At 46.7% G+C, this 23,462-nt stretch overlaps 1 protein-coding gene across 1 annotated transcript in view; it reads left to right on the plus strand.

Annotated features, from left to right (window-relative positions):
* DERL2 (derlin 2) overlaps positions 1-23,462 on the plus strand; it is a 94,849-nt gene that overhangs the window by 61,292 nt on the left and 10,095 nt on the right. Inside the window, exons 5-6 of the mRNA XM_069614598.1 lie at positions 8,446-8,641; positions 20,413-20,503. Coding sequence (XP_069470699.1) covers positions 8,446-8,641; positions 20,413-20,503 — 287 coding nt within the window. The remainder of the gene's footprint in view (positions 1-8,445; positions 8,642-20,412; positions 20,504-23,462) is intronic.

The raw sequence follows: 23,462 nt of genomic DNA on the forward strand, positions 1-23,462 counted from the left end.
CCATGGCAGCCTGCAGAAGGTGAAGGGAGAACCCAATGGCCATATTATCTTGCCCTTTCAAACCTATCCCACTTTCGAATAACTTTATCACATAGCCGGTCCCGGGTGAACATGGCCACTTTAACCACATTTGTTGGCCCTGGTGGTCGTAGCCAGATTGTCCGGGTCATGACTTTATGCCATAATCCAGACAATCTGGCCACTGCCCATGGCCACGGGCTATACCTCGTTCACCAAAGGTATGTCATTTTTTTTTGTACCTACATTTTGACATTTGTCAAAAAATAAAACGCTGGCACGTTCGCAAAACCATGCTTTATGGTTCTTGCCAATGCTCCTTACACGAGTTTGCTGGAAATCCAACCATGTTTTTTATTTTTTCAAAATGTATGTACATGCAATAGTCATATAACTTAGCCCCCGCTTGACAACATCCATTCAGACTTTTGGGTCTATAATCTTTCTGAAAACGTTTGTCAACATTTGTCAAACGGCAACAAAGTTATAAGCCATGTGATGACTTGTTGGAAGATCTAACTATATGTTAAAAAAAAAAACATTTTTAGAAGTGCAATGGTGGGAAAAAACGAATACTAAGAGGATTGAAGTCTGTTGAACCGGTGACTATTGAAATGCATAGTTTGGCAGAAATGGAAAGAGTGATTTATTGGAAGGATAAGAAGATGGTCGTATTTGAGAAGATATGGGGTACATTTCTGATACTGTACAACTCAAAAGAATATGATGTGAATCAGGGGGCAGGGGGTGGGGAGTTAATGTATATATGCTGAGGTTCTCAATTGTATATATTGCTGTGATTGTATTATTGATTTTTTTTTCAATGTTATTACTGTAAACTAAAATAAAGGTTAAAAAAAAATCGGGGGGGGGAGTTAAAAGGCATCTAAAAATGGTTAGACCCCCCCACACCCCTAATTTAGCCCCCTCTTGACAAAATCACACCAAACTTGACAAACACTTTTATATCTAGATTTAAAATCTTTAGGCAAACCTTTGTGTAGATTCGTCAAATGCCACCACATTAATAAGCCTTTTACAATATTTTGGGATCCCCCCTCTAATTTTGTCCCCTCTCGACAAAACAGCTCCACACTTTTCATGCAGTTCCATTGAGTGGCGCCAAAGATATAAGCCATCCAAAAACTGCTTTTCAGCAAACCTGTAATGCAGAAATAGGCATAGATATCCATGAACATCCGAAGTGTTTGCAAACATCGCAGGGCTGTACCCGGACATCCGGACTATTTGCGGACTTCGGGAATGAAATATACTTTTATTTTTTTGCTTCTTACGGCCATATCCTATCCTCATCACCCCAGATTGTTTGACAAGTGCAATGTTGTGTTTTTTAAATCTGTTTTTACTGCAGTGTTCACTGACAACAGTGGCTGTCTGCGAATCCAACATGGCGGGCATTTCCAAAAATCTGACGCACTTCACGCTTTTCACAATCCAATCAATGGGTGCGTCTGATGTCCACGGACATCACGTTGCCCTCTAGGCCAATCGGATGCCCCTCTGCAGACCGAACCCAGATATCACAAATGTTGTGGGACCTACTTTTGGGCTGTTTTTGTTTTTAAAAAACTACTGGACAGATTTAAACCAAATTTGCAAAAGCAAGCGTTCCGGACCAAGTCGCTGCTCCTGCAACAAATTTGGTGAAAATCCGTCCAGCGGTTTGGGCTTTTGACGTGAGCGAAAAGATTTTTCCATTGCGTGTATGGAAAACTTTTCATTTCCTTAATATTTTTGTGTGAAGGTCCAGACTATGAATGTGCTGTACTGCAGCATCAAGGTTACAAAAACAATTCCAACTGGACCCTTTTAACTAAAATAGATGCTGCATACCCCAAGCCTTTTAAAAAATGTTTGTGTATATTGCTCTGCAAATGAATACCTAGAACCAGCATTAAGTAGCCATACATACATACACCTTATGTTATGATGTTTAGCTTTTATAGCTCTGCAGGGTGGTTGTGGGTCTTAACTGGTCGAGTCATGGAAACGCTGGACACTTGAGCCATTGCCTTCACAATAGAGCTGGCATGACTAGTATTTACCATGCTCGCTTTGCAGAATGAATTCTACGGAGTGGGAAAAGCTAATGAAAACCTGATGCACGAGCAGTTTTTTCTGTATAGTCAAGTCTTGTGAAAAAGATGTTGCCAAAAGGACTCCTAGCTCCTTCGCTGGTATCAAGGAGGCCGGCATGTAGAGTGGGGACGGGAAAGGATAGGGGTGTTGAAACCCATTATTTCGACATATCTATTCTAGTATGCAGCCATAGACCGGACACTGCAGATGAGTGGCTACAGCGTTTGCTTAGCTTTGACCTTGTTTTTTGGCATTTGGTTGACCTGAAGGTGCTGTCTAAGACTTAAATGCAAACTATTACCTTTTGTGAGAAAAGTTGCAGAATGACTACTTGACGTGCGTTGCTATACTTGGGAGCCAAATAACACCTTGTCCTTTCTTCACATTGGTAAACTTTAATGTGTATACTGTATTTTCCAACTTAACCACATAACCTTATGATGGAACAATGCAGAAATGACATATCCCTTTGACCCTTCTGCTGGTATTGACCGAAATGCTGACCTGCCGCACTGTAAGAAGATGAAAATAAAGATTTTCCATAATAACTTACTAGAAAGTCTTAATTCTATTAAAGACACAGAGGCGAGCATTATGCTTCTCTCTCTTTTTATTATTTTATAAACAGAAAGCTCGGCAGCAAGTGTTTATGCACCTTACTGAGATCACAAGTATGCGTGACAGGCAAAAGGTGCATGAAAAAACTCAAACTTAGAAAACATGAGTCTATAACTGTCTCGGAACCAAGAAAACTCAATTTCCCATGAGACTCAATACAAGGTCAGCAAAAGGTCACCAACATGTGACCTCAGTCCACCAATGAGTATACAGCTGTCCATACAGACAGTCCTGCATATGATGTAACGTCCTCTTTCAAGGCTGCGAACTTGGCTGTTCAAGAAGAAACAGTAGAATGAAACTGCAACTGAAGTAGTCTTGTGGCGGAAGAAAACATAGAGCCGATCCGGAGATCAGGAGGACTTGTCTGTAGCCGCTGTCAGGGAAGAGACAAATAACTAGAGTTAGTTTATGCATAAGAGAACCCTAGTTCCCCTTACGAGTGGTTGGAAGAGAAATTAGTGTTATTTTGACATACACATAGTCAGCAAATGGCAATAACCCCCCCCCCCCCAAGCAATGCGCTCAATTATTGCCCTCAAGGGTGACTAGTGCTGCTATTTCTCTCGCTGGGCGAGATAATGCTCGCCTCTGCGTCTTTAATAGAATATAGACTTTCTAGTAAGTTACTATGGAAAATCTTTATTCTATGTCAAGACCGGAGGCTCACATTATGCTTGTTGAAAGCTTACTTACCACAATGGATGCTGGTTGTTGTACTGGTTTAAGGTAGAATTGCTTAAATATTGATTCACCTGCCCAGTCCGCCATTCTCATAATATCTTCTAGGCAGACTTCGACCTGAAAAGCTTTGGAAGCCATGGGTCCTCTCACAGAGTGGGCCCGAAATGGAGAGTATCTATTCCTGCTTGAGTTAGAGTCCAGCGTGCTAAGGTTGGAGCGGAAACTGCCTTGTGTGGTCTACGCATGGCTATCAGTAATTGCCCATTAGGCGAAGTCCTAAGCGGGGCGGTCTGCTCCTCGTAAACCTTTAAGCCTCTAACTAACCAAAGCTTGGGCTGGTCCTTGAAAGCGGGGTACGAAATCACCCTAGTGTTAAATTTCGTCCTCCTGTGTAAATGTAATACAACGCCATCAGGAGAAAAGGTCCTGCCCGCTATAGCGAGAGCTCTGACGTCAGAGACCCTCCTGCAGGAATAAGCAGAGCAGGGTAGTAAGTTTGCCAGACAGAGCAGTGGGGCTTTACAGAAAAAGATTCAGCACCTTGTTAACACCCAAAGCTTTTTATATCAGGACAGAGGCGGGATTGTAAGTCTGATGCCCTTAAGCAATCTACAAACGAGGTGAGGCTGTCCTGCTGGGAGCCCCTGAATGAGGTCATGACCGGCAGAAATGGCTGAGCTGTAGGCATTAACTGTCCTGTAGGTGAGACCTCTTTCAACCAAAGATGCCAGGAAATTCAGGATTTCCTCTATAGGTGCTGAAACTGGATGTGAACCGTTCCTTCGGCGCCAGTTGCTCCAGGCGCTCCAAGAGTTGGATTACCTCTTAAGGGTAGGAGGGCCCAGCTTTCCTCGATGAGGCTGACCGCCATGTTTAACATGCCGGGGATTCTCCACCTCGACCTGAAATCCTCCAGGCTGCTAGATTCAGTGATCCGCTGAGAAGGGGGTGACGCTGTCCTGACGGATCCAGAAGGAGATCTGGAAATTGGGGTAGCAGGATTGGAGAATCCGAAGAAAGTTCCAGAAGAACTAGATACCAGGTCTGAGAGGTCCAGAGTGGGGCTATGAGGACCAGGTCCATATGCTCCTGATGGGCCTTCACCAGGTTCCTCGCTATCATGGTAAATTGGGGGAAAGGCATAATGAATCCCCTGTGTCCACTGCTGCAGAAATGCATCGGTCGCAGCTGCTGTCGAATCCGGCCTCCTGCTGTAAAACACAGGTAGCTGGGTGTTGAGTCAGGATGCAAAGAGATCTATGGACATGGGGCCCCATATTCGCTGGAGGCGGAGAAAGACGTCTGTTGAGCCTCCAGTCGCTGAAATCTGTAGAGTCTTGGGAGTACCAATCCGCTACTACGTTTGTGAGATATTCCACTGTGAGTGAAATTCGATGCTCCAAACAGAAATGCCAAAAGTCCTTGGCTAACTCTGCTAGAGGCCTCGATTTGGTCTCACCCAGATGATTGATGTATCTTATTGCGGGAATGTTGTCCATTTTTAGCAAAATACAACAACTCGCTCTGCCTCTGGCAAAAGAGCGCACAGCGAAAGAGCCTGCAAGGAGCTCCAGGCAGTTTATATGCATCTCCAGCTCCTGAGGCGACCAAGTCCCTCCCGTGGCGACAGAGCCACATCTTTCTCCTCAACCGGAGCGACTGGCGTCTGATTCTATATCTGGGGTGGATCCAAAAATGGCTCTGCTGTTCCAGGCTTCCATGGGAGTGAGCCACCAGTTGAGCTCCGTCCTCGCGGAGGGTGAGAGTGCCAGACGCTGAGTAGGAGAGGCTCTGTCTCAGGTGCTGAGCCTCTGCAACTATCTGTAATGAAGGGAACGGGAATAATTGCCTGAATGGAAGAAGATAGGAGGCCTGTTACTCTTGCTAATTCTCAAAGAGATAAAGAGGTCCCTCTGCAGGAGTCTGCGAATCTCCCTCCGGGTTGCATGTATCTTGGCCACGGGGAGATGAAGTTGCAAATTCTGGGTATCTACTAGGAACCCAAGAAATTATAGATTCTGGGATGGAATTCGTATTGATTTCTCCCAATTTATGAGGAAACTAAGACTGTGTAGCAGGTCGATGGCCAGCTTGGCTTGTTGTTGTACCAGGGCTTGAGACTGTGCCATGAAGATGATGTCGTCTAGGTAGACTATCAGTCTGACAACTAGTTCTCTCAAACGAGTTACTACGGGCCATAGGAGTTTGGTCAAGGCGCAAGGCGCTGAGGAGAGCCCGAAAGGTAAACCCGTGCACTCCCAGTCTTGGTTTTTCCAGGAAAACGTGGGATGGCTTACGTGGGCCTGGCGTATGGGAACTGCGAGGTAAGCGTCCTTCAAGTCCAGGCGCACGAGCCAGTCGTTCAGGCTCTAGATGTCCCTGAGCATGTGTATTCCTTCTGTCTTGAAACAATGGTAGACAATGAAGTTGTTGAGGGCTCTTCTCCATCCACAACCTCTTCCCTGCCCTCTTGAGGGGAAGAAAGTGTCTAAGCGATCCTGCCAAGAATTGTGTTGGTCCCTGGCATGTTGAGGTCTTCGATCAAATGTGAAGTGGCTGGAGGAGCAACCTCTACCTCGTCCGGCCCTGGAGAAAACCTTTTGTAGTAAAAATCCTTCTGATGGAGGCCTGAGCCTTGTCCAAAGCTGTAAAGATGCCGACAAACTTTGACATTTCTTTCATGAATGGGTCTCCAAAAAGCAGACCCTGGGCTGCTGCTCCTGATTCGGTATCTGCTAGCTCGTCAAGCTTAGCATCAATTTTAAATAAGATGCCTTTACAGCGCTCCGCCGAGATGGCGCAACTGGTATTACCCAGTAAACGGAGTGCTCTTTGAGCCCAACCTGAAAGTATTGTCGGGTCGATGGGGTCACTGGAATCAATGGCTGCTTCGGCCAGGTCCATGATCTTCGCTAGAGGACCGGTGACGTCCAGGACCCTGTCCTGGCAGGACTTCCAGGCGCGGTGAATGCCCTTCCTTGGGTCCTTAACATTAATTCCCAGAAATGTAATCATTTTGGAGTCTAACTCCGGAGTGAGGGCTACTTTCCCTGGAATTTCGGGACTGAACATTCTGCTCTCAGTCTGGCTCTTATTATTGGGGTGCACAAGATCTTCCAGAGTACACATTGCCCTGGAAGGAGACTGTTCTTCTGTTACCTTATTGGGGATGGGCACTGCCGCAATCCCCGAGGTCGAGGGTCGTGACCCTGTGGTTTGGGTGTCCTCCTCGGAGGATGAAGGGGGTTGATCAATATCATAGACCCCTCTAGCTTCGTCGTCGGTGCCCAGTCTGTATCCCTCTGGGCTTGAGGGTCTAGTACCCCTGTTGTCTTCCTCGGGGTAAGAGGCATCCGTCAAGGGAAGGGGTATCCTTCCTGTTCATAAAGGCTTTTTTCAGCCTGGAGAAGGCGTCTGAGACGGCAGCGATGGCAGGTACTGGCTGGCTCGGGGTGGTCATGGAGACTTTGCTCCTACGAGCCGGAATACATCCCCCACTTGAAAGGTGCTTCCTTTTATGTGTCTTCTTTCTCCCAGGTGGGGAGGTCTCCTGCAGATGCTCCTCCATACTGTCTAGGCGCTGCTGGATAGGCAGGAGCATCTCCGACACTGCCTTCTTAATGGTAGTCTCAACTGAAGATCCCAGCACTTTTTGTTGAGACTTTCTGCCATTGCCGCCTCATCAATCTGATATTCTGCCTCCTAATTATCAGACCAACCCTGTCTTGTCTGAATGAGCTGGCATAATGTTCAAATTCTGATTGCACCTTTTTTTAAATTTTTTTTAATAGAAGTGTCATGTGGGCAACTGACAGCCTTCTCTCAGTTAACTTAGTTTATAGGTAAAGGAAAAGGTGTGTGAAACACTGATGCTTTTCTTTCCTTTGAAATGGTGAATCCTCCTTGTGTGGAGGTTATCCTCTCAGGCTTCCTTTCTGTTTCGTTTTTTTTTTTATTTTAATTTTTTTAAATTATTACCGTGAAACCGATGCTCTGATGGTTGCAGCCAGCGCTCGCGCTCAAAATACGCTGTAAAGGCAACGGAAATGAAGCGTGGGCGCGAGTGCTCACTGCAGAGGAAAGGACTTAAGAAGCCAGAGCTCCCTCCGGTGGTCGCAAGGGGCAACCGTGGACACAAAATCTCTACGCAGCCTCCCAGAGCCTCAGAGAAAAGGAAAAACGGGCCAGGGAGGCGAGCGCGAACGTCCGGAATACGGACACGAGTAAAGGTAATGAATCAAGGAACCGGGCCGCTCACGAGCACAAGGGCTGCTGTGTCAACAGAGGTCTCTTGACGTTAGCAAGCAGCAGACATCGGAGATCACTCAAAAGAAAAACGAAGAAACTCGCGCTATGCGTGTGCTGTGGAAAATACCAACAAGATAAAATCAAAAGCTACACGAAAGATGTAGCTTAACAATTATGTAAAACAATTATAAATATGTAAATATATTCAAATAGATGAATAAAATAACAAAGATATGAAAACATATCATGTGACAATAAGGCATGAATGTACTTGCATCATATCCAGGACTGTTTGTATGGACAGGTGTATAGTCATTGTTGGATTGAGGTCACATATTGGTGACCTTTTATTGGAGTCTCATGGGAAATTGAGTTTTCTTGGTTCTCAGGCAGTTATAGACTCGTGTTTTCTAAGTTTGTTTTTTCATGCACCTTTTGCCTTTCACGCATACTTGTGCTCTCAGTAAAGTGCTTAAACACTTGCTGCTGAGCTTTCTGTTCATAAAATAATAAAAGAAAGAGAAGCATAATGTGAGCCTCCGGTCTTGACATAATATTCTATGTAATCTCGAGTGTGGTTGCGTTGAACGAGTTGACGGATGCGAATAGAAAAATGCATAGATAGGTACACTTGTTGCTCCAGTATGACCAGTGAGGCTTCTGTGGAGAAAGCTCTTTTTTTAATTATATTATTGCTGCCGTCCTACTATTATAGATTACATCTGTTGACTATTTTTATTGAGTTATATGTAAACTTTCCTTAACTATTTCTATCAGATATTTGGTTTGTTTGTGAGTTTGGTTTTCTTGGGCCAAGCATTCACAATAATGCTTGTGTATGTGTGGAGCCGAAGGAATCCTTATGTCCGCATGAACTTCTTTGGTCTTCTCAACTTCCAAGCCCCCTTCCTTCCTTGGGTGCTCATGGGCTTTTCATTGTTATTAGGCAACTCTGTTATTGTGGACCTTTTGGGTGAGATAACTAATGTATATACCAGTTTGTGTCCTGAGATTTACTTGAGTTGTTTTACATATGCCAGTAACGTGCAATTGCAATGTGTCGGTGTGCGATGCACTTAATAAGTGAATGACTGGCTACACTAGTGATTACCTAAAAGGTAATATCGGTATTTGTGATTGACCTTTCTATGTTTATATTACTTTCAATTTAATTCGTTTTTTCAAAAGCTAATCTGTTGCACTTATTCTGTCATTTCCTCCTAGATGACCAATCTAATATGTAGTGAATAATTAAATAGGGATATGAGTGCCCAGTGTTAAGAGGAATTTAATGACTGTTGCACTTGTGTGAAGGCAAGCACAGTTTAGTTTGGGCATGGCTTTAAAAGAAAGATTGTTTTCATAAGCTTTGTGAGTAAAGCTCTTGCCTCCAACTTCATTCAAAAACCGTTTCTGACCATTTACTCCAACCTTCCACAATCCTCAATTTTCCCCCGGGTGGGGGGGGGTTCGGGATTCGGCAGATCGGGGGGCAGGTGAGAAGGGGGCATGCCTCAAGATACGAGACATGTTCATGGGAGGCAAGATTAAATCCTTTAATCAATGTAAATTAGATTTTGAATTTGATGGGGAGAAATTTTTGGTACACTCAAATGAAACATTGGATATATATATTTCTGATGTTTGTTAATCTGCTTAGAATCACATGCTGTGCATAGGTCCGACATCCAGTGGTCACTGCGGAGTATTGCATTTTGTTTTTCGTAGTCGAAAAGGGGACGTCAACAAGGCGTGTCTGTAACACTATCCCTATAGTGACGTGCGTTGTACCCACAATCCCTCACGCGTCGAGGTCCCTCAGATTGTTTTTTTCCGCCCAGTTTCTGGTCGCCTTTCGCGGAGCTCCTAGAGAGACATTGCTATACTTACCACGGACCTCGGTCCTTTTGTCATAACTTAATATACTGATAACGATCCCTCCCCCTCGACGTTAGCTGTGAAGCTGTTTCTCCGCCGAACTGATTTTCGACGGAGAGGAAGAGCGGAGGAGATCCTTCGGCGCTGCCGAACACGTGGCCTGGCCTCGACGGCCAACTTACAGTAGGGAGAGTGGGGGTTAGAACTTTGTCTCTTCTCTTTGAGAATGTCTTTCTTTCTCCCTTTTCTTTCCCTTGGGGTTGTTATCGCCAGCTATTATTGCCTCAGCTATGGAGAGGACACCATTTAAGTTCACGCTGCAGGGGCAAATATACTTGGAAAGATAAGCACAAGCTCTGTAATCGTTGCTTACCCCTCGATCACATAGAGAACAGCTGCGCAGCCTGCAAGCTCTTAAAACCCAGGACTCTTAAAGAACGTAGGGTTAAGAGGTGGGCGGACTACGCGATGTCGAAGTCAGTTTCCTCACCCGCTGCCGCTGTTACTGAAAGTGACGAGGAGTACGATAACTCGACGTCCGTTACGGAAGTCATGAACCCCCAGAAGGAGCGCTCCCGCTCCTCGTCGTCCGTCCCCGGCCCCGACGGGCTCGGCTCACGCCCTGCTTATGGGGATGAACACCCCGGCGACAAGGACGCACACAAACCCCATAAGGCTAAACACACTACCCACGGCTCTTCTTCGTCGAGAACGAAGGATCCATCAGCGCCTAAGGGGACGCAGGGCACTCCGGCGTCTACCGCAGACCGTAAAGGTCACAAGCCCCACCCGCAAACGCAGCCGCGACCAGCGATTGGGCTTCCATCTAACACGGGCGCTACCCCAAAAACATCCGACGCAACGCTCCATAGAGCGACCGTCGAGGTACAACGCGCAACGCACACAACGTCGACACCAGAGGCCTCGACGGACAAAATCGTGGCCGAGAGCCTAGCGAGAATTGTCGCCGAAGACAAACGTACGCGGACGACGAAACAAACGTCGAATACCGCGTCGAAAAAACACAAAAGTAGCCAGGAACTGCCCCTTTCTCCAAAGGACGCTTCCGAACTACCTGAAGGCTTTTCAGAAGGAGACGGGAACCTCTCGTCGACGTTGTGGGAGCGTTCGAAACGATGCGAAGGCGAAAACACTAATTTCCCCCCTCTAGACTATTCAGGGGTACCCCATGAGACCCTTGAAAGACTCCATTCTTGCATGGAGAAAATGGAAAGGTTTCTAGGAAACCAAGACCCACCCACTCACAAAAGACAAAGAGAATGGCCACAGGATGACCCTAGAGTCAAGATTCCTAGGCTGGTTGACCTCACTGAGGAGGAGCAATACCTCCAAGAAGATGAGGAGTGTTTGGGTGGAGAAGAAGAGGTAGAACTTGAGGAAGAGGGGTTCGAAGAAGATCCTTACACCACTGCTACAGGGTTTGAAGAGGATACAGCTACCTTGCAGCCCTGGCATTCACCGTCAGTGCAGCCTTGGCAATCCCCATCAGTACATTCAGACCCTGATGCCTTTCTCCCTTCTCCTCTCAAGGATTCACATGGGAACTCCTCTCCCATAGATGACCAACCTTCCCTCAATGCACTATTGCGCAAGGCAGCAGCGCATTTTGAGATTGATACAGGGGAAACTCTTCCAGACATTGACTTTGTAGAAAAAGTCATCAAAGAAAAAGCCCCTGTTAGCCAATCTATTCCACTCCTGGCTTCTATTAAAAGAAGAATTTCTCCTTCCCTTACTAACCCAGCTTTAGTAAGAGGGGTCAACCCTAGAATAGAAAAGCTCTTCAGCCCTTCATCCTCTGACCCTTTATACATCGGAGGACACTCTATTCCGGACTCCCTTGTGGTTACCAACACAAGAAAAAGAGCAGGGGTGCCACTATCCACTAGTGAAGCACCTCCAGACAAAGAAGGCAAAAAACTCTACGCACTGGGGAAGAGAATCACGACCTCCGCCGCCTTCTCTACTAGAATTGCTAATAACAACTCACTTTTAGCTAGCTACGCAGATGCACAGTGGAACAAGCTGCGCAGCGAAGCAGAGGAAGCACCTGAACCTCTGCGTTCTCGCCTGCTAGCTATAATATCAGAGGGCACACTGGTAAACCAGGGCATCGTTAAGAACTCCCTAGATGCCGCTGAGACGGCTGGCCGCTCCCTAGTGCAGGGAATACTTCTCAAGCGCCACGTTTGGCTACGCAATTCAGGTTTTAAGCCCGAAACCCAAGCCTCCCTCATAAATAAACCCATTGAACAGACGCATCTGTTTGGGAAAGCAGTAGATGAGGCCCTAGAACATGCTAAAAAAGAGTTTGATACCATCAAGACTCTTGATCAAATTTCTAGGCCCCCTAACAGGCGAGGCTATGGTAATAAACGCTCCTTTCGTGGCCAAAGACAGCAGCAGAACCAACAACAATATTACTCTGGCTCCAACTGGCCCACTAACCAGGGTAACACCCAGTTCAGTCAAAGAGGCCAACGCCGTGGCAAAGGAAGAGGTCGTGGCTCCAGCCCCAGAGGTTCCACGCCCAATACCAGCAAATGACCCGAAAATTCGGGTCCCCTCCCATGCATCACCGGTCGGGGGCCGGCTAACATCGTTCCTTTCAGCATGGGAGGGAATCACGTCAGACCGTTGGGTATTATCCACCATAGCCCACAGATACTGCATCGAGTTCAACGGTTCCCCGAAGTACAAACCCCCACGGAACCGGCGCATGACACCGCAACACCTCTCCATTCTTCTTCAAGAGGTGGAAGAACTACTGAAGAAAGAAGCTATAGAGCCCGTCCCCCTATCACAGGTAACAGAAGGTATTTATTCAGTGTACTTCCTTGTACCCAAAAAGGACTTAACCATGCGCCCTGTATTAGATCTACTCCCAGCGAACATATTTGTCAAACCCCAAAAGTTTCGTATGGTGACCTTACAGGAGGTAATCCCACTGTTATCACAAGGGGATTACATGACAACACTGGACATGAAAGATGCATACTTTCATATTTTAATGTTGACATCGCACAGAAAATACCTCAGGTTCAAAATAGAGGACAAACACTACCAGTTCAGAGTACTACCCTTCGGAATAGCATCTGCACCAAGGGTATTCACGAAAGTACTGGCAGTGGCAGCGGCCCACCTGCGCAGATTATCCATCCCGGTATACCCTTACCTCGACGACTGGCTCATAACAGGGGATTCTTACGAAACATGCTTCTCCAATACCCAAAAGACCGTAGACCTTTTGTCCCAACTGGGCTTCTCCATCAACGAAAAGAAGTCCAGCTTAGACCCCAGCCAAACCAAACAATTCCTAGGGGCTCTAATTCGAACAAAGGACAGCCTCGTATTCCCCTCCAACGAGAGGGTCCAAAACATGCTGTTTCAAATTCCCCATTATGTAGCAGGCCGAGAGGTGACGGTACGCAAAGCAATGCGCTTGCTAGGGATGATGGCGTCATGTATTTATTTGGTACCTCACGCGCGCCTGCGCATGCGCCCAATGCAAGAGTGGCTCTACAGCCAGTGGTGTCAGGCCAGCGGACAATGGGACGATCTAGTGGTGGTCTCGCAGGCCTTGGTTCTCTCGCTACGGTGGTGGACAAAAGAAAACCTGTTATTAGGGAAAACTTTTGCCACACCCGCAGTGGAAGCCACTCTAACCACAGACGCATCCCTTACAGGATGGGGGGCTCACCTATCCCATCAGACGGCACACGGAGTGTGGACTCCGAGTTTAGCATCCAAGCATATAAACCTGCTGGAACTACTAGCGGTGTTCAAAGCACTGAAAGCCTTTCAGGAACACTTACAAGGAAAGACAGTGATGGTCCTCACAGACAGCACCACAGCCATGTACTACCTCAACAAGCAAGGGGGCACTCACTCTCCAGGACTGTCCAAACTGTCCCAGAATATATGGAAGTGGGCTCTCAAACACAACATGTTCCTACTATCACAACATGTACCAGGGGAACTCAATCTGCTAGCAGACAAACTCAGCAGAGACTTCCCCCTGCCCGAAGAGTACGAATGGCAATTGCACGAAGACATCGTCTTAGACGTCTTCACGCAATGGGGATTCCCGGAAATAGACCTGTTCGCAACCCTGGAGAACTCACAATGCCAAAGTTACGCCTCCAGGTACCCCCAGAACCAGTCCAAGGGGAACGGTCTGTCGATTCAATGGTCAGGGAAATTTGTTTACGCCTTTCCCCCGACTCCCCTTCTCAACAAAGTGGTGCACAAGATGCACCAGGAGCAGGTTACCATGATACTAGTGGCCCCAATGTGGGCCCGGCAGCCATGGTTCGCTCACTTGATGGAGATGTCCCTATCTCCCCCAATGAAACTTCCCTGCCCGTACAACATGCTGTCACAAGACAAGGGCAGGACACTGCATCCATGCCCTCAGACCATGAACTTAGCAGCCTGGCTCCTGAGATCATAGAATTTGGACATTTACAACTCCCACAGAGATGTATGGACATCCTCAGGGAAGCCAGAAAACCTAATACTCGACACTGCTATTCTAGCAAATGGAAAAGATTCGTTATCTGGTGTAGAGGTACTAGCATCAACCCAGTTGACTGCTCTCCTACTGACATTATTCTATACTTGACCCATTTACTGGATTCAGGTTTAGTGTTCAATTCCATTAAAGTCCACCTAGCGGCACTTTCTGCATACACCACTTCCCAACTTAGTGTCGTGGTGGAAGATACCAGTTATCAAAGCCTTCATGGAGGGGGTAAAGAGGATACATCCTCCGATAGCTAACCCAGCTCCCGGATGGGACTTAAATGTGGTACTTTCCAGACTCATGGGCCCTCCCTTCGAACCCATGCACAAGGCAACTCTTAAAGATATCACCCTTAAGACTGCTTTCCTAATAGCTATCACCTCCATTAGGAGAGTAAGTGAACTACAGACTCTTTCTGTACTAGACCTCTTCGTAACAGTTCACAAAGATAAGGTGGTTCTACGCACACACCCAAGGTTTGCACCTAAATTCATCTCGAAATTTCATGTAAACCAAACTATAGAACTACCAACGTTCTTTCAAAACCCTTCCAGCTCGGGAGAAAAAAGTCTGCATACACTAGATGTACGCAGAGCTGTCATGTTCTACATGGAAAGAACCAGACCACTGAGAAAGACTAATCAGTTCTTTGTCTCGGCGGCAGCAGGAAGAGAAGGAGATGCGGTCTCAAAATCCACTATATCTAGATGGATTGTTCAATGCATCACTCTCTGTTACACTCTTGCTAAGAGAGAACTACCCTTCAAGCCAAGAGCACATTCCACTCGAGGCACTGGGGCTTCCATAGCATTCATTGCAAATGTTCCCCTTGAGTCCATCTGCAAAGCGGCTACCTGGAGTTCTGTGCACACCTTTACAAAACACTACTGTCTAGATGCACACTCTAGATCTGACTCCCAGGTGGGACAGGCAGTATTAAGACCTCTTTTCTCTACTGTTCCTTCTCATAACCCACCGCCAACTCCGGGTACTGCTCGCTAGTCTATGCACAGCATGTGATTCTAAGCAGATTAACAAACATCAGAAGACAATGCATTACTTACCGTAAAAGCATTTCTGATGGTTGTATCTGCTTAGATTCACATGCGCCCACCCTTCCTCCCCGCTCGGATGGAAGGAACATAGACTTCCTTTTATATCTCTCTTTTCTGTACTCACTCACGTCTATAAGGCTCCCTCAGGGCAGAAAAATACAAACAGAGGGACCTCGACGCGTGAGGGATTGTGTGGGTACAACGCACGTCACTATAGGGATAGTGTTACAGACACGCCTTGTCGACGTCCCCTTTTCGACTACGAAAAACAAAATGCAATACTCCGCAGTGACCACTGGATGTCGGACCTATGCACAGCATGTGAATCTAAGCAGATACAACCATCAGAAATGCTTTTACGGTAAGTAATGCATTGTCATATAGGTGTGTGAGGAACCAGGACACAGGCTCTGTATGAAGAAATGGGAGGAATCAGTTGGCCAATCAATAGATGAGGAAGGGTGTAAACAGCTATGGGTGAATATCGATTCAATTACAGGAGATATGGATGAAGGTGATGTATCAATGGCATCTTATACGAGGAAACTCCATGGGTTTCTCCATACCGTCCCCAAGATGTGTTGGAGGGAATGCGCAGGGGACATGGAGTCACATCTGATTGGAATGTCTGCAAACTCTGCCGTTTTGGAAATGATACTGGAAGCTATAGAGGAGATCCTCGGGATCAGGCGGAAGGGTAAACAAGTCATTGAATGAGCTGACCTCGAAAGCCCAACGCCATGTAGATGCTATTATAATTTTGGCAGGAGCACTGGTAGTGGCTCAGAAGTGGAAAACAAGGGAACCACCTACAAGCACGAATGGTTAGGAAAGGTGTGGCATTTTGCGGCATTAGAATGGGTATTTTACTCGCTACAAGGGGATCATCAGGGTTTTTTGGCGGACTGGGACTTAGTAATGAGGTTTTTACAGAAAGAATCAAGGGTCGTGGTGCCTGAGGAAGATGAGACATCTGGGACTGTTATAAAATGTGTGGAATTATTGGTTGGTGACAAGGAACTTTCCGATGAGGAGGAGAGATATGCTATGAAGGGACTTGGGCGAAGCTTATTGCAAGGGTTTCATAAGGCTCTAACAGGGGGTTGTGGGAAATAACCACTGGACCATGGTTTGGGAAAGAGGGGAAAATGCCAATAAAGATTTCCATGAAAGAAAAAAGCGTTTCTGCACAGAAAAGGGGCTATATGCATGGAATTGTCTTCAAGCTACATTAGTGCGGAGTCGAGGAAAAATTCCAGAATTAAAATGAGCCCAGGATATGACCAAAAGTAATTTTTAGTAGTTGGTGCAAACAGCACCATGGCACGCATTTACAAATCTTGGTAGAGTAATGTGATGTACAGATTGTGCATCCAATCGTGCCACCAGCAGACTCTAACCAGGTTCCCACCTCCCCCTCTTCTTCACAAAGGTGAACAACGTGTTGTCAATGGGACTGTGATGCCTCTGACACTTTCGTGTGCTTTGGCTCCCATCAAAGTGATTGGAGAGCAGGAGCCTGGGTGAAGTCAGAAAAACCTTCAGCTCTCAGGCCATAGTGACGTTGGAAATATGTAGCATGAGCATTTCTGTTTTGGAAATGCAAAGCGGACTGGGGTCTAAAGCAATCTTGTCCACCTAGTATATTCTCCTAATTTAGGTCCAACTAGAGAAGAGGGGATACTAATGGCTTTGCGGTTATGAATGCAGCTTTTAGATGATTGGCATGCAGGCTATTGGCCTATAGCGCAATGCTCAAAGGGCTAACCACAAAGCCTAGCATGGGCCAGTTTGATGTCTTTGTGCGATATGCAGTTGGTATTTTTGGTGAATATTTCTGGCTGGTATGCTTTACACTGCATAATTATTGTTAATACACCCGGAGGTAGTACTTGAACTGTATGTAATGAAAAGACAACTTTGGTAAACAACTGTAGACCATATTTATTTAATTGCGAAAGCAGATATTTTGTGTCCAGTGTGCCCCTGTTGTGGCATGCATTCTGGAGTGCAGAATGAGCGTTGTTGTTTGATCATACGGAGTGTGAAATTTGCGTGCACAAATATCCTTTCAAAATTGCTGTAGATGTAAATTGAAAAACTAACTTTGTTGGCACCTGCTAATTAGTGATGAAACGCTGCAGTGTGTGGCGAACAGGACTGGTAAAGACCCGCCATCAGCATAACCGTGCTTATCGCTGTTAGCAGCCCGGGGCTTCCTCCAGCCGAGTGTTGCGTTTTTGTAATTTACAGGCGCAAGTTTCGCACACAACCAATTCCCTTTAAAAAATGCACACCAAGATGGCCACCACAGACTTGGTCCCTTTCCTTTTTCCATGGCAGCCATGAAGATGGAGCAGGTGCCATAAGCCATGGAGAAAAGGTGAATGGAGAGGTTGCATTCAAGGGGTGTTAGGGAGAATTCCCTATTTCTGTGCTAATTCCCTTCAACCTTACAGGCCCCCCAGCTCCTTTGCTGGACTTTAGGATATTTTAATTTTAACCCTGGAGTGAGTAAAACCTTTTTTCACACGTGTTTTGACCTGATTTGGGTCATGTGTTTCCAATGTTTTGGCAGTCTCAAACTTGTATGGTGACACACAGCACCTTTAGTGCAGTGTCGCAGAGAAATCCTTCAGCTTTCTCATAAGGTTTAAATACCTTTTTCTTGTGTGAACTACTGTTCCCAAGAATAGTAAAGTGAAATTGACTTTACCTTTTCTCTTGTGAGGGGGTGGGTTCAGCACACACCGAGAGCTGGGCGGGTGGGGGGCAGGGGGGGTTACCCAGTAGCCCCATATTTTACATACTTGTGTTAAAAAAAAAAGTATGTTACCCTCACTACTTTAAATGGCTGGTGGCAGTGGTTTAACTTTCTTACCATTGTGCTTTTCTGCCACAGGCTGAATCCTCATCTGCAGTATAGCACTCGTGGGTGACCCTTTTGTAAAAATGTCCCAGTCTTCTTTATTCGCCATTTTCTGTTTGTGAGGTCATTCTTGGGTTTTACTCTGCGCGCCAAGCCAGGTTTTAGCCCTTTGTTCGTTTTTCCTTTGGCAGGCTTCAGTCCTGAAACCTGCCTCTGGCTCCAGTGTGTCTGGAAGGGCAAGAAGTGAGGGAGGTTCCTGAAACTCCCCTGTCCTTTGTAGGAGTGCCTGAATGCAACCAGTCCTTGGCTGGTTTTCCTTTTAGGACAGCCACCACAGCCTAGGCTGTGCATAAATGGGAGAAACCTCCTTAAAAGGTGAGGGTTTTGGGACTAGAGGCCGAGTCGACCACTAGGAAGAACACCGACTAAGAAACCGTGAACGAAGCTTGCTGCATCCTCCTAGACTTTTGAATTGCCTGTTGAAGCCCTGCTGCTGTGCTGATTTTCTGATCAACAAGAGAAGCTCCGGAAGGGACGACTTTTTCCCTTGGGTTAGTGGGACCAACTAACCCTGAGACTAACTCCACTGGACCATATTCCCCGACTGGCTGTACTTCTTTGCTGCTGCATGAACCGAGTGCCAGGGTTCGAGAAATCTGTAGTTTGAGTGCAACGTCTACAATCTGACCGGAAGCTCCAGGAGTCTCCTAAGAACCCTTGAGAAGCGGGACAACCAGAGCTAGAGTCCCCTCACTAGAGTGTAGGACTCGGAGTGAAGGAAGCCCAACCGGTAGCCAAGATCTGCGTTGGTGCTGTTTACCGCACGCTGAAACAGCAAAGTCCAGCTCATCCGAAAAGAGCATGTAGGTGCTGACTACCTCCAAGACTCCTCCAGACGTCCTCCCTTTTGTCCCCACGACTGAGGCTCAGGAACCCAGGATCCGAATCACTGTAACAGAACAGAATCCAGCTGGACCACTCTTCAAACCAGAGGTTATGTTCAGACTTGGGGGTACTTAACTCATTGTCTTTAGCTTTGCTCTTTTCAGTTGAGACTTGCATTGGCTACTTTTGTTAGGGTTGATTTCAACTCTACTTTCCACAAGTGTAACAGCTTTTGACGCTACAAGTTATTTCTACGAAACTCTAACTTTGTGCAAGGCTTTTATTAACTATGAAGTGCCTCGGGACCATAGAGTGTGCTCCAATTGACTTTGGCTGTCCTGGCTCCCTGCAGACTCTTCTAATCCATTGACTTTGATATTTTCTGTCCCTCGGAGGTGATAACTTGTTTTTATACTGTTATTGCTGGGAAAGCTTTTGTCTAGACTTCATTGTAAGATTTAAGTATACTTTCATGCCCTGAGAACCCGTTTAACCTTTTTCTTTCTTTCAACCTTCCCTTTCTGCAACCTCAATCTGCGAAGTGTACTAGTGATATATAAATGCCATTACTGTCCTTGTGAATGAAGTCACATCCGGTGTAGGAAGTGTGTAAAAAGCATCTCTAAAGAGTATTCACTAAACTTATACTGATGCTGGAAAAGTATCTTAAAGTATATTTGATTGTTGCATATCTTGCCCTTTTTAAATAACGCTTATTTAACATTTTATAACTGAAACCTAGAGAAAGTGTTACTTGGCTACTTTTATTGGCAAATTTCATTGCTACAGCTTTACAGCTCACATTTACCCCTCTTGAGATAGGCCTGGCTGCTCAGTCACACTACCAACTAGTGTAGTACAGCCCTATAACAAAAGGTGGGTTACCTAATACCAAGTAGACACGTGTTTTGTGTAGTCTCACACAGTGTTACTACATCAATTCTTGCCTAACAAGAGGTACACCAGTGGGGTTTGGGGGATTCTGGCAGCAGCCAAATCAGGGAGAAATGTAGCGGCCACCCTGAGGAGGCACTCTGGTTGCCAAGAGAACGTGTGAGGTTACTGTTCAATTCTGCCCAGATTTCCGGCCTCCTAATTGGCTAGATGCTCTCCCCTGGGTGCTAAACATGAATCTGTCTTAAGTTATAAGGTCCTTGTAGGCATATGAATGAGACTGCGATCTTCTGATCCACCATTGCAGGGGAGGAACTGGATACGTTTGGTGTGGTTAAATGGCAGTCGGCTCTTAACAATTTGTGTTATTACTTATGTTGCTTAAGAGACAAATGCTGATTGTAGATCTGACCAAATTGATTTAAGTACTTTTTCAATGCTGTTGATGGATATGTTGTAGCTGACCTTTTTTAAAAAAAAAAAGAATGTATTTGAAACGTTATTATTGAAGCACTTGCTAGTTACACGTCTAAATGGACAAAGCAAGTGTCGTGATGCTCAAAGTAAGGATCGTTTGGAAATACAGATTGCCTGAAATATTTTTTTTTCTTTATCAGGAATTGCAGTTGGTCACATCTATTATTTCTTGGAAGATGTGTTTCCCTTTCAGCCCGGTGGAGGAAGGATTCTTAAAACGCCAGGGTTTTTGTAAGTATGTTTGATTATTTTTAGGAGGGAAAAAAAAAATGTACCTGCCTCCAGTACTCGCATAATCGTAGTTGCTTATTGATTATTTGTAAATCTATCTGGCCTATTCCAGCACAGTGGTCCTACTGTATTAAGGAGACCAGCTTGTTGAATTTCAGGCTGTCATGCCATTCATGTCATACTTTAGTCGGCTGAAGATTTCTGTTTAGTTGTTAATGGGAGCCAAATTATTGCCCTTGTTGTCCCCAGTGGAAGTTAGCATTGACCGTGGTGTAGTGTTCCGTGACCTAGAGTTGATTGGGGGTGGTGCTGGCTGTGTGGGGGACTTAGTTGAGCCTCCCAGTTCCCATAGAGGTATCACTCTGGTACCTGATGAAAAGTCTGGACCCCATGTCGGCTCTGGGGGAACCTTTTCTTAAATATTTGGGACCTTTGTTGGGGTGGGGAGAAATTGCAGCATGTGCCAAATCCTTTCAGCTTTGTTGCGAGGATGGCCACACCTGTCATCTATTCTGTGTCGACGGGAACAAACCAGTTTCACCAGCATTCGTGGTTAAGCCTGCATGGGCCTGTAATTTCCCTAAATCTTTTAGTGTCTATTCACTCTTTTTCTAGATACAAGTACTTCCAGGGATACACCGTCCTCCATTGCCCCAGCCTGTCCCTGGTGCATATCGTCCGCGGCGGACTTCAGTAGGTACCCGTTGTGCGACTTTTCGCTCCCCACTTTGGACCCGCAGACCCTCTGCCGCCGGTATCTAGGAGAAGACCACGGATGGGAAGACTACTCGGCATGCGCCGCACTCTCTCCCTGTTCCCTGAAGTACTGCTTGGCATGGTAGATGGAGCTGTTCTCCCGGTTGCCGCCGGAGCACCTTAAGGAATATGTGCCGAGGAAGACCAAGAAGGCAAGCATACTGTTAAACAAAGTACCCCAAATGGGCGACTCCTTCCCAGGGAAGCCTGCTGACTTGAGGGGTCAGTCCGGCACTGTCACCGGCAACAAGGGTACCAGGGCTGCAGCAGCTACTGCCCTTTCGGCAGAGGGGTCCACGGATCCTCCCAGTCCCACCGACAAGGAGCCAAGCGGCTCGCACACTGGGACACGTCATGAGGGGCTCTGCCCTATTGCCGGGTCTATGCCTGAGGGGGCGCCTAAATGCAGCGCAGACAGCACTACCGGCACCATGGCCGAGGGCCAACAGCCTTCCAGGCGCACACCTTGGGTGCAAGGAGGGACACTGCCTATGCCTTCCAGCAAACGGGCAAGGATCCACGTGCAGAAGGTGCGTACAAACTGGCGGCACACAGGGACAAGATGGTGGCCAGACCAAGCCCTGCCATTCTGACGAATCCCAAAGGTGGGAAACCTCGACTATCTGGCCAGAGGCCTGCCCCTCTAGGGGGCCTGCATACCACAACGACATGGTACATCCCAAATGCTCAATGTGAATCTTCATACAAACGTGGATATGTGATCTATACAATACCACTACACGGTTCACCTGTTCCATGTACCATATAACACCACAATGCTCGGACTGTAAACCATTTTGCATGTTTTATTTTAAACCTTGTAACTAATTATGGCCAATTGACACCACGTTGAATCACAATGCCTTGTCACTTATCTTACGTGGCACTACACACAGTGTGAACAGGTGAATAAATACATGACACTATCTGGTCTTAAACCATATTGAACCACACGGGGTCAACTACATGTTTCACATTGGATTCTCTGGATGTCTGCATTAGCCTTGAAACAGACCCTTGTAGGGTCGAAACACGTGTCGGCTAAACTGCAATTAAAAATCACCAGTATATACTACAACATTGAGCATTTTTACTTATCACGATTTCCTACATCCAAAACATCAAGCTTTTGAATCTTTTTCCACATCGTAGAATCCTGTAATCTAAGGGAAACTACCAACCAATCTAGCGCCTTGTGAAGCAGGTTCAATATCCACTCTGCCATCAGCAAATCTCCACCTCTACGCTCCTAGGCAAAGAGAAGGTCCAAGAGGCCTACGCCACAAATGTTTGTTCCAGCGCGGGTCTGCGCCTCAGACAGGCCAACACTGATGCCATATTAGCTGCAGCAAACCAAAGTCTGTGGAGGGAGATTGCCGACTTACTCCCGGACCGCCCTTACCACAAACGAGCATCCTTCAAGGCAGGACTTGTAGAGGCCATGTTGGTGGCGCAAGACATTTATGGAGGCTACCGTCGCCCATATTGATACTGCAAGTAGAGCAGCCTGTGTGGCCATAGACAGGAGGATGGCCTGGCTGAAGGCAACCTGGGGCAACCCCGACGTCCATATAGAATCATAGATGTCCCCTTCGAGGGAGGCGAATGGTTCATCACAGATGAGGAGCTGGACAAAAACAAAAGCAGCTCCCAGACAGCCAAATCGTTGGATATTCTTACCTAACCAGCAACAAAATACTTTGTACAATGCCAGTCTCGGTTGGACATGGGCAGGATCTTTGGTGAGTTCCGGGGGCTTCCAAGACCGATGGTCTAGGCAGACTGACCGGTCCCCCAGCCAGCACACACGGAAGACCCAGAAATCTTCCTCTTCTTTCAGTCCCCCTCCCAGGCCCCAGCTTCGGAAGAAGCAATGAGGGGCGTTCCAGATCCAGTCGGGCTTGGAGGGCACGGTTTGCAGACTCTTGGGTGATCTGTTCTCTCACAGGGCTTCCAGCTACCTCTCCATCCTCGCTCTCGTCTTTCCCCCCCCCCTACCCCCCTCTCCAAATCGGGACACCGTCACTCCTAGCAGATACTCGCTCCCTGATGGCGAGCAAGGTGGTAGAGCAGGTCCCAATCCCCCAGCAGGGGTTGGGCTTTTAGTCCCGACTCTTTGCTTTTCAGCAAAAGAACCAGGCTGGGCATGCGAGTGGTCTGAAACCTTTCCTCCTTAAACCAATAACTGCCTTTCAAACAGAAT

Source organism: Ambystoma mexicanum, chromosome 9 (genome assembly GCF_040938575.1).
Source record: "Ambystoma mexicanum isolate Mex_15411 chromosome 9, UKY_AmexF1_1, whole genome shotgun sequence".
In the NCBI taxonomy this organism is placed as follows: Eukaryota; Metazoa; Chordata; class Amphibia; order Caudata; family Ambystomatidae; genus Ambystoma; species Ambystoma mexicanum.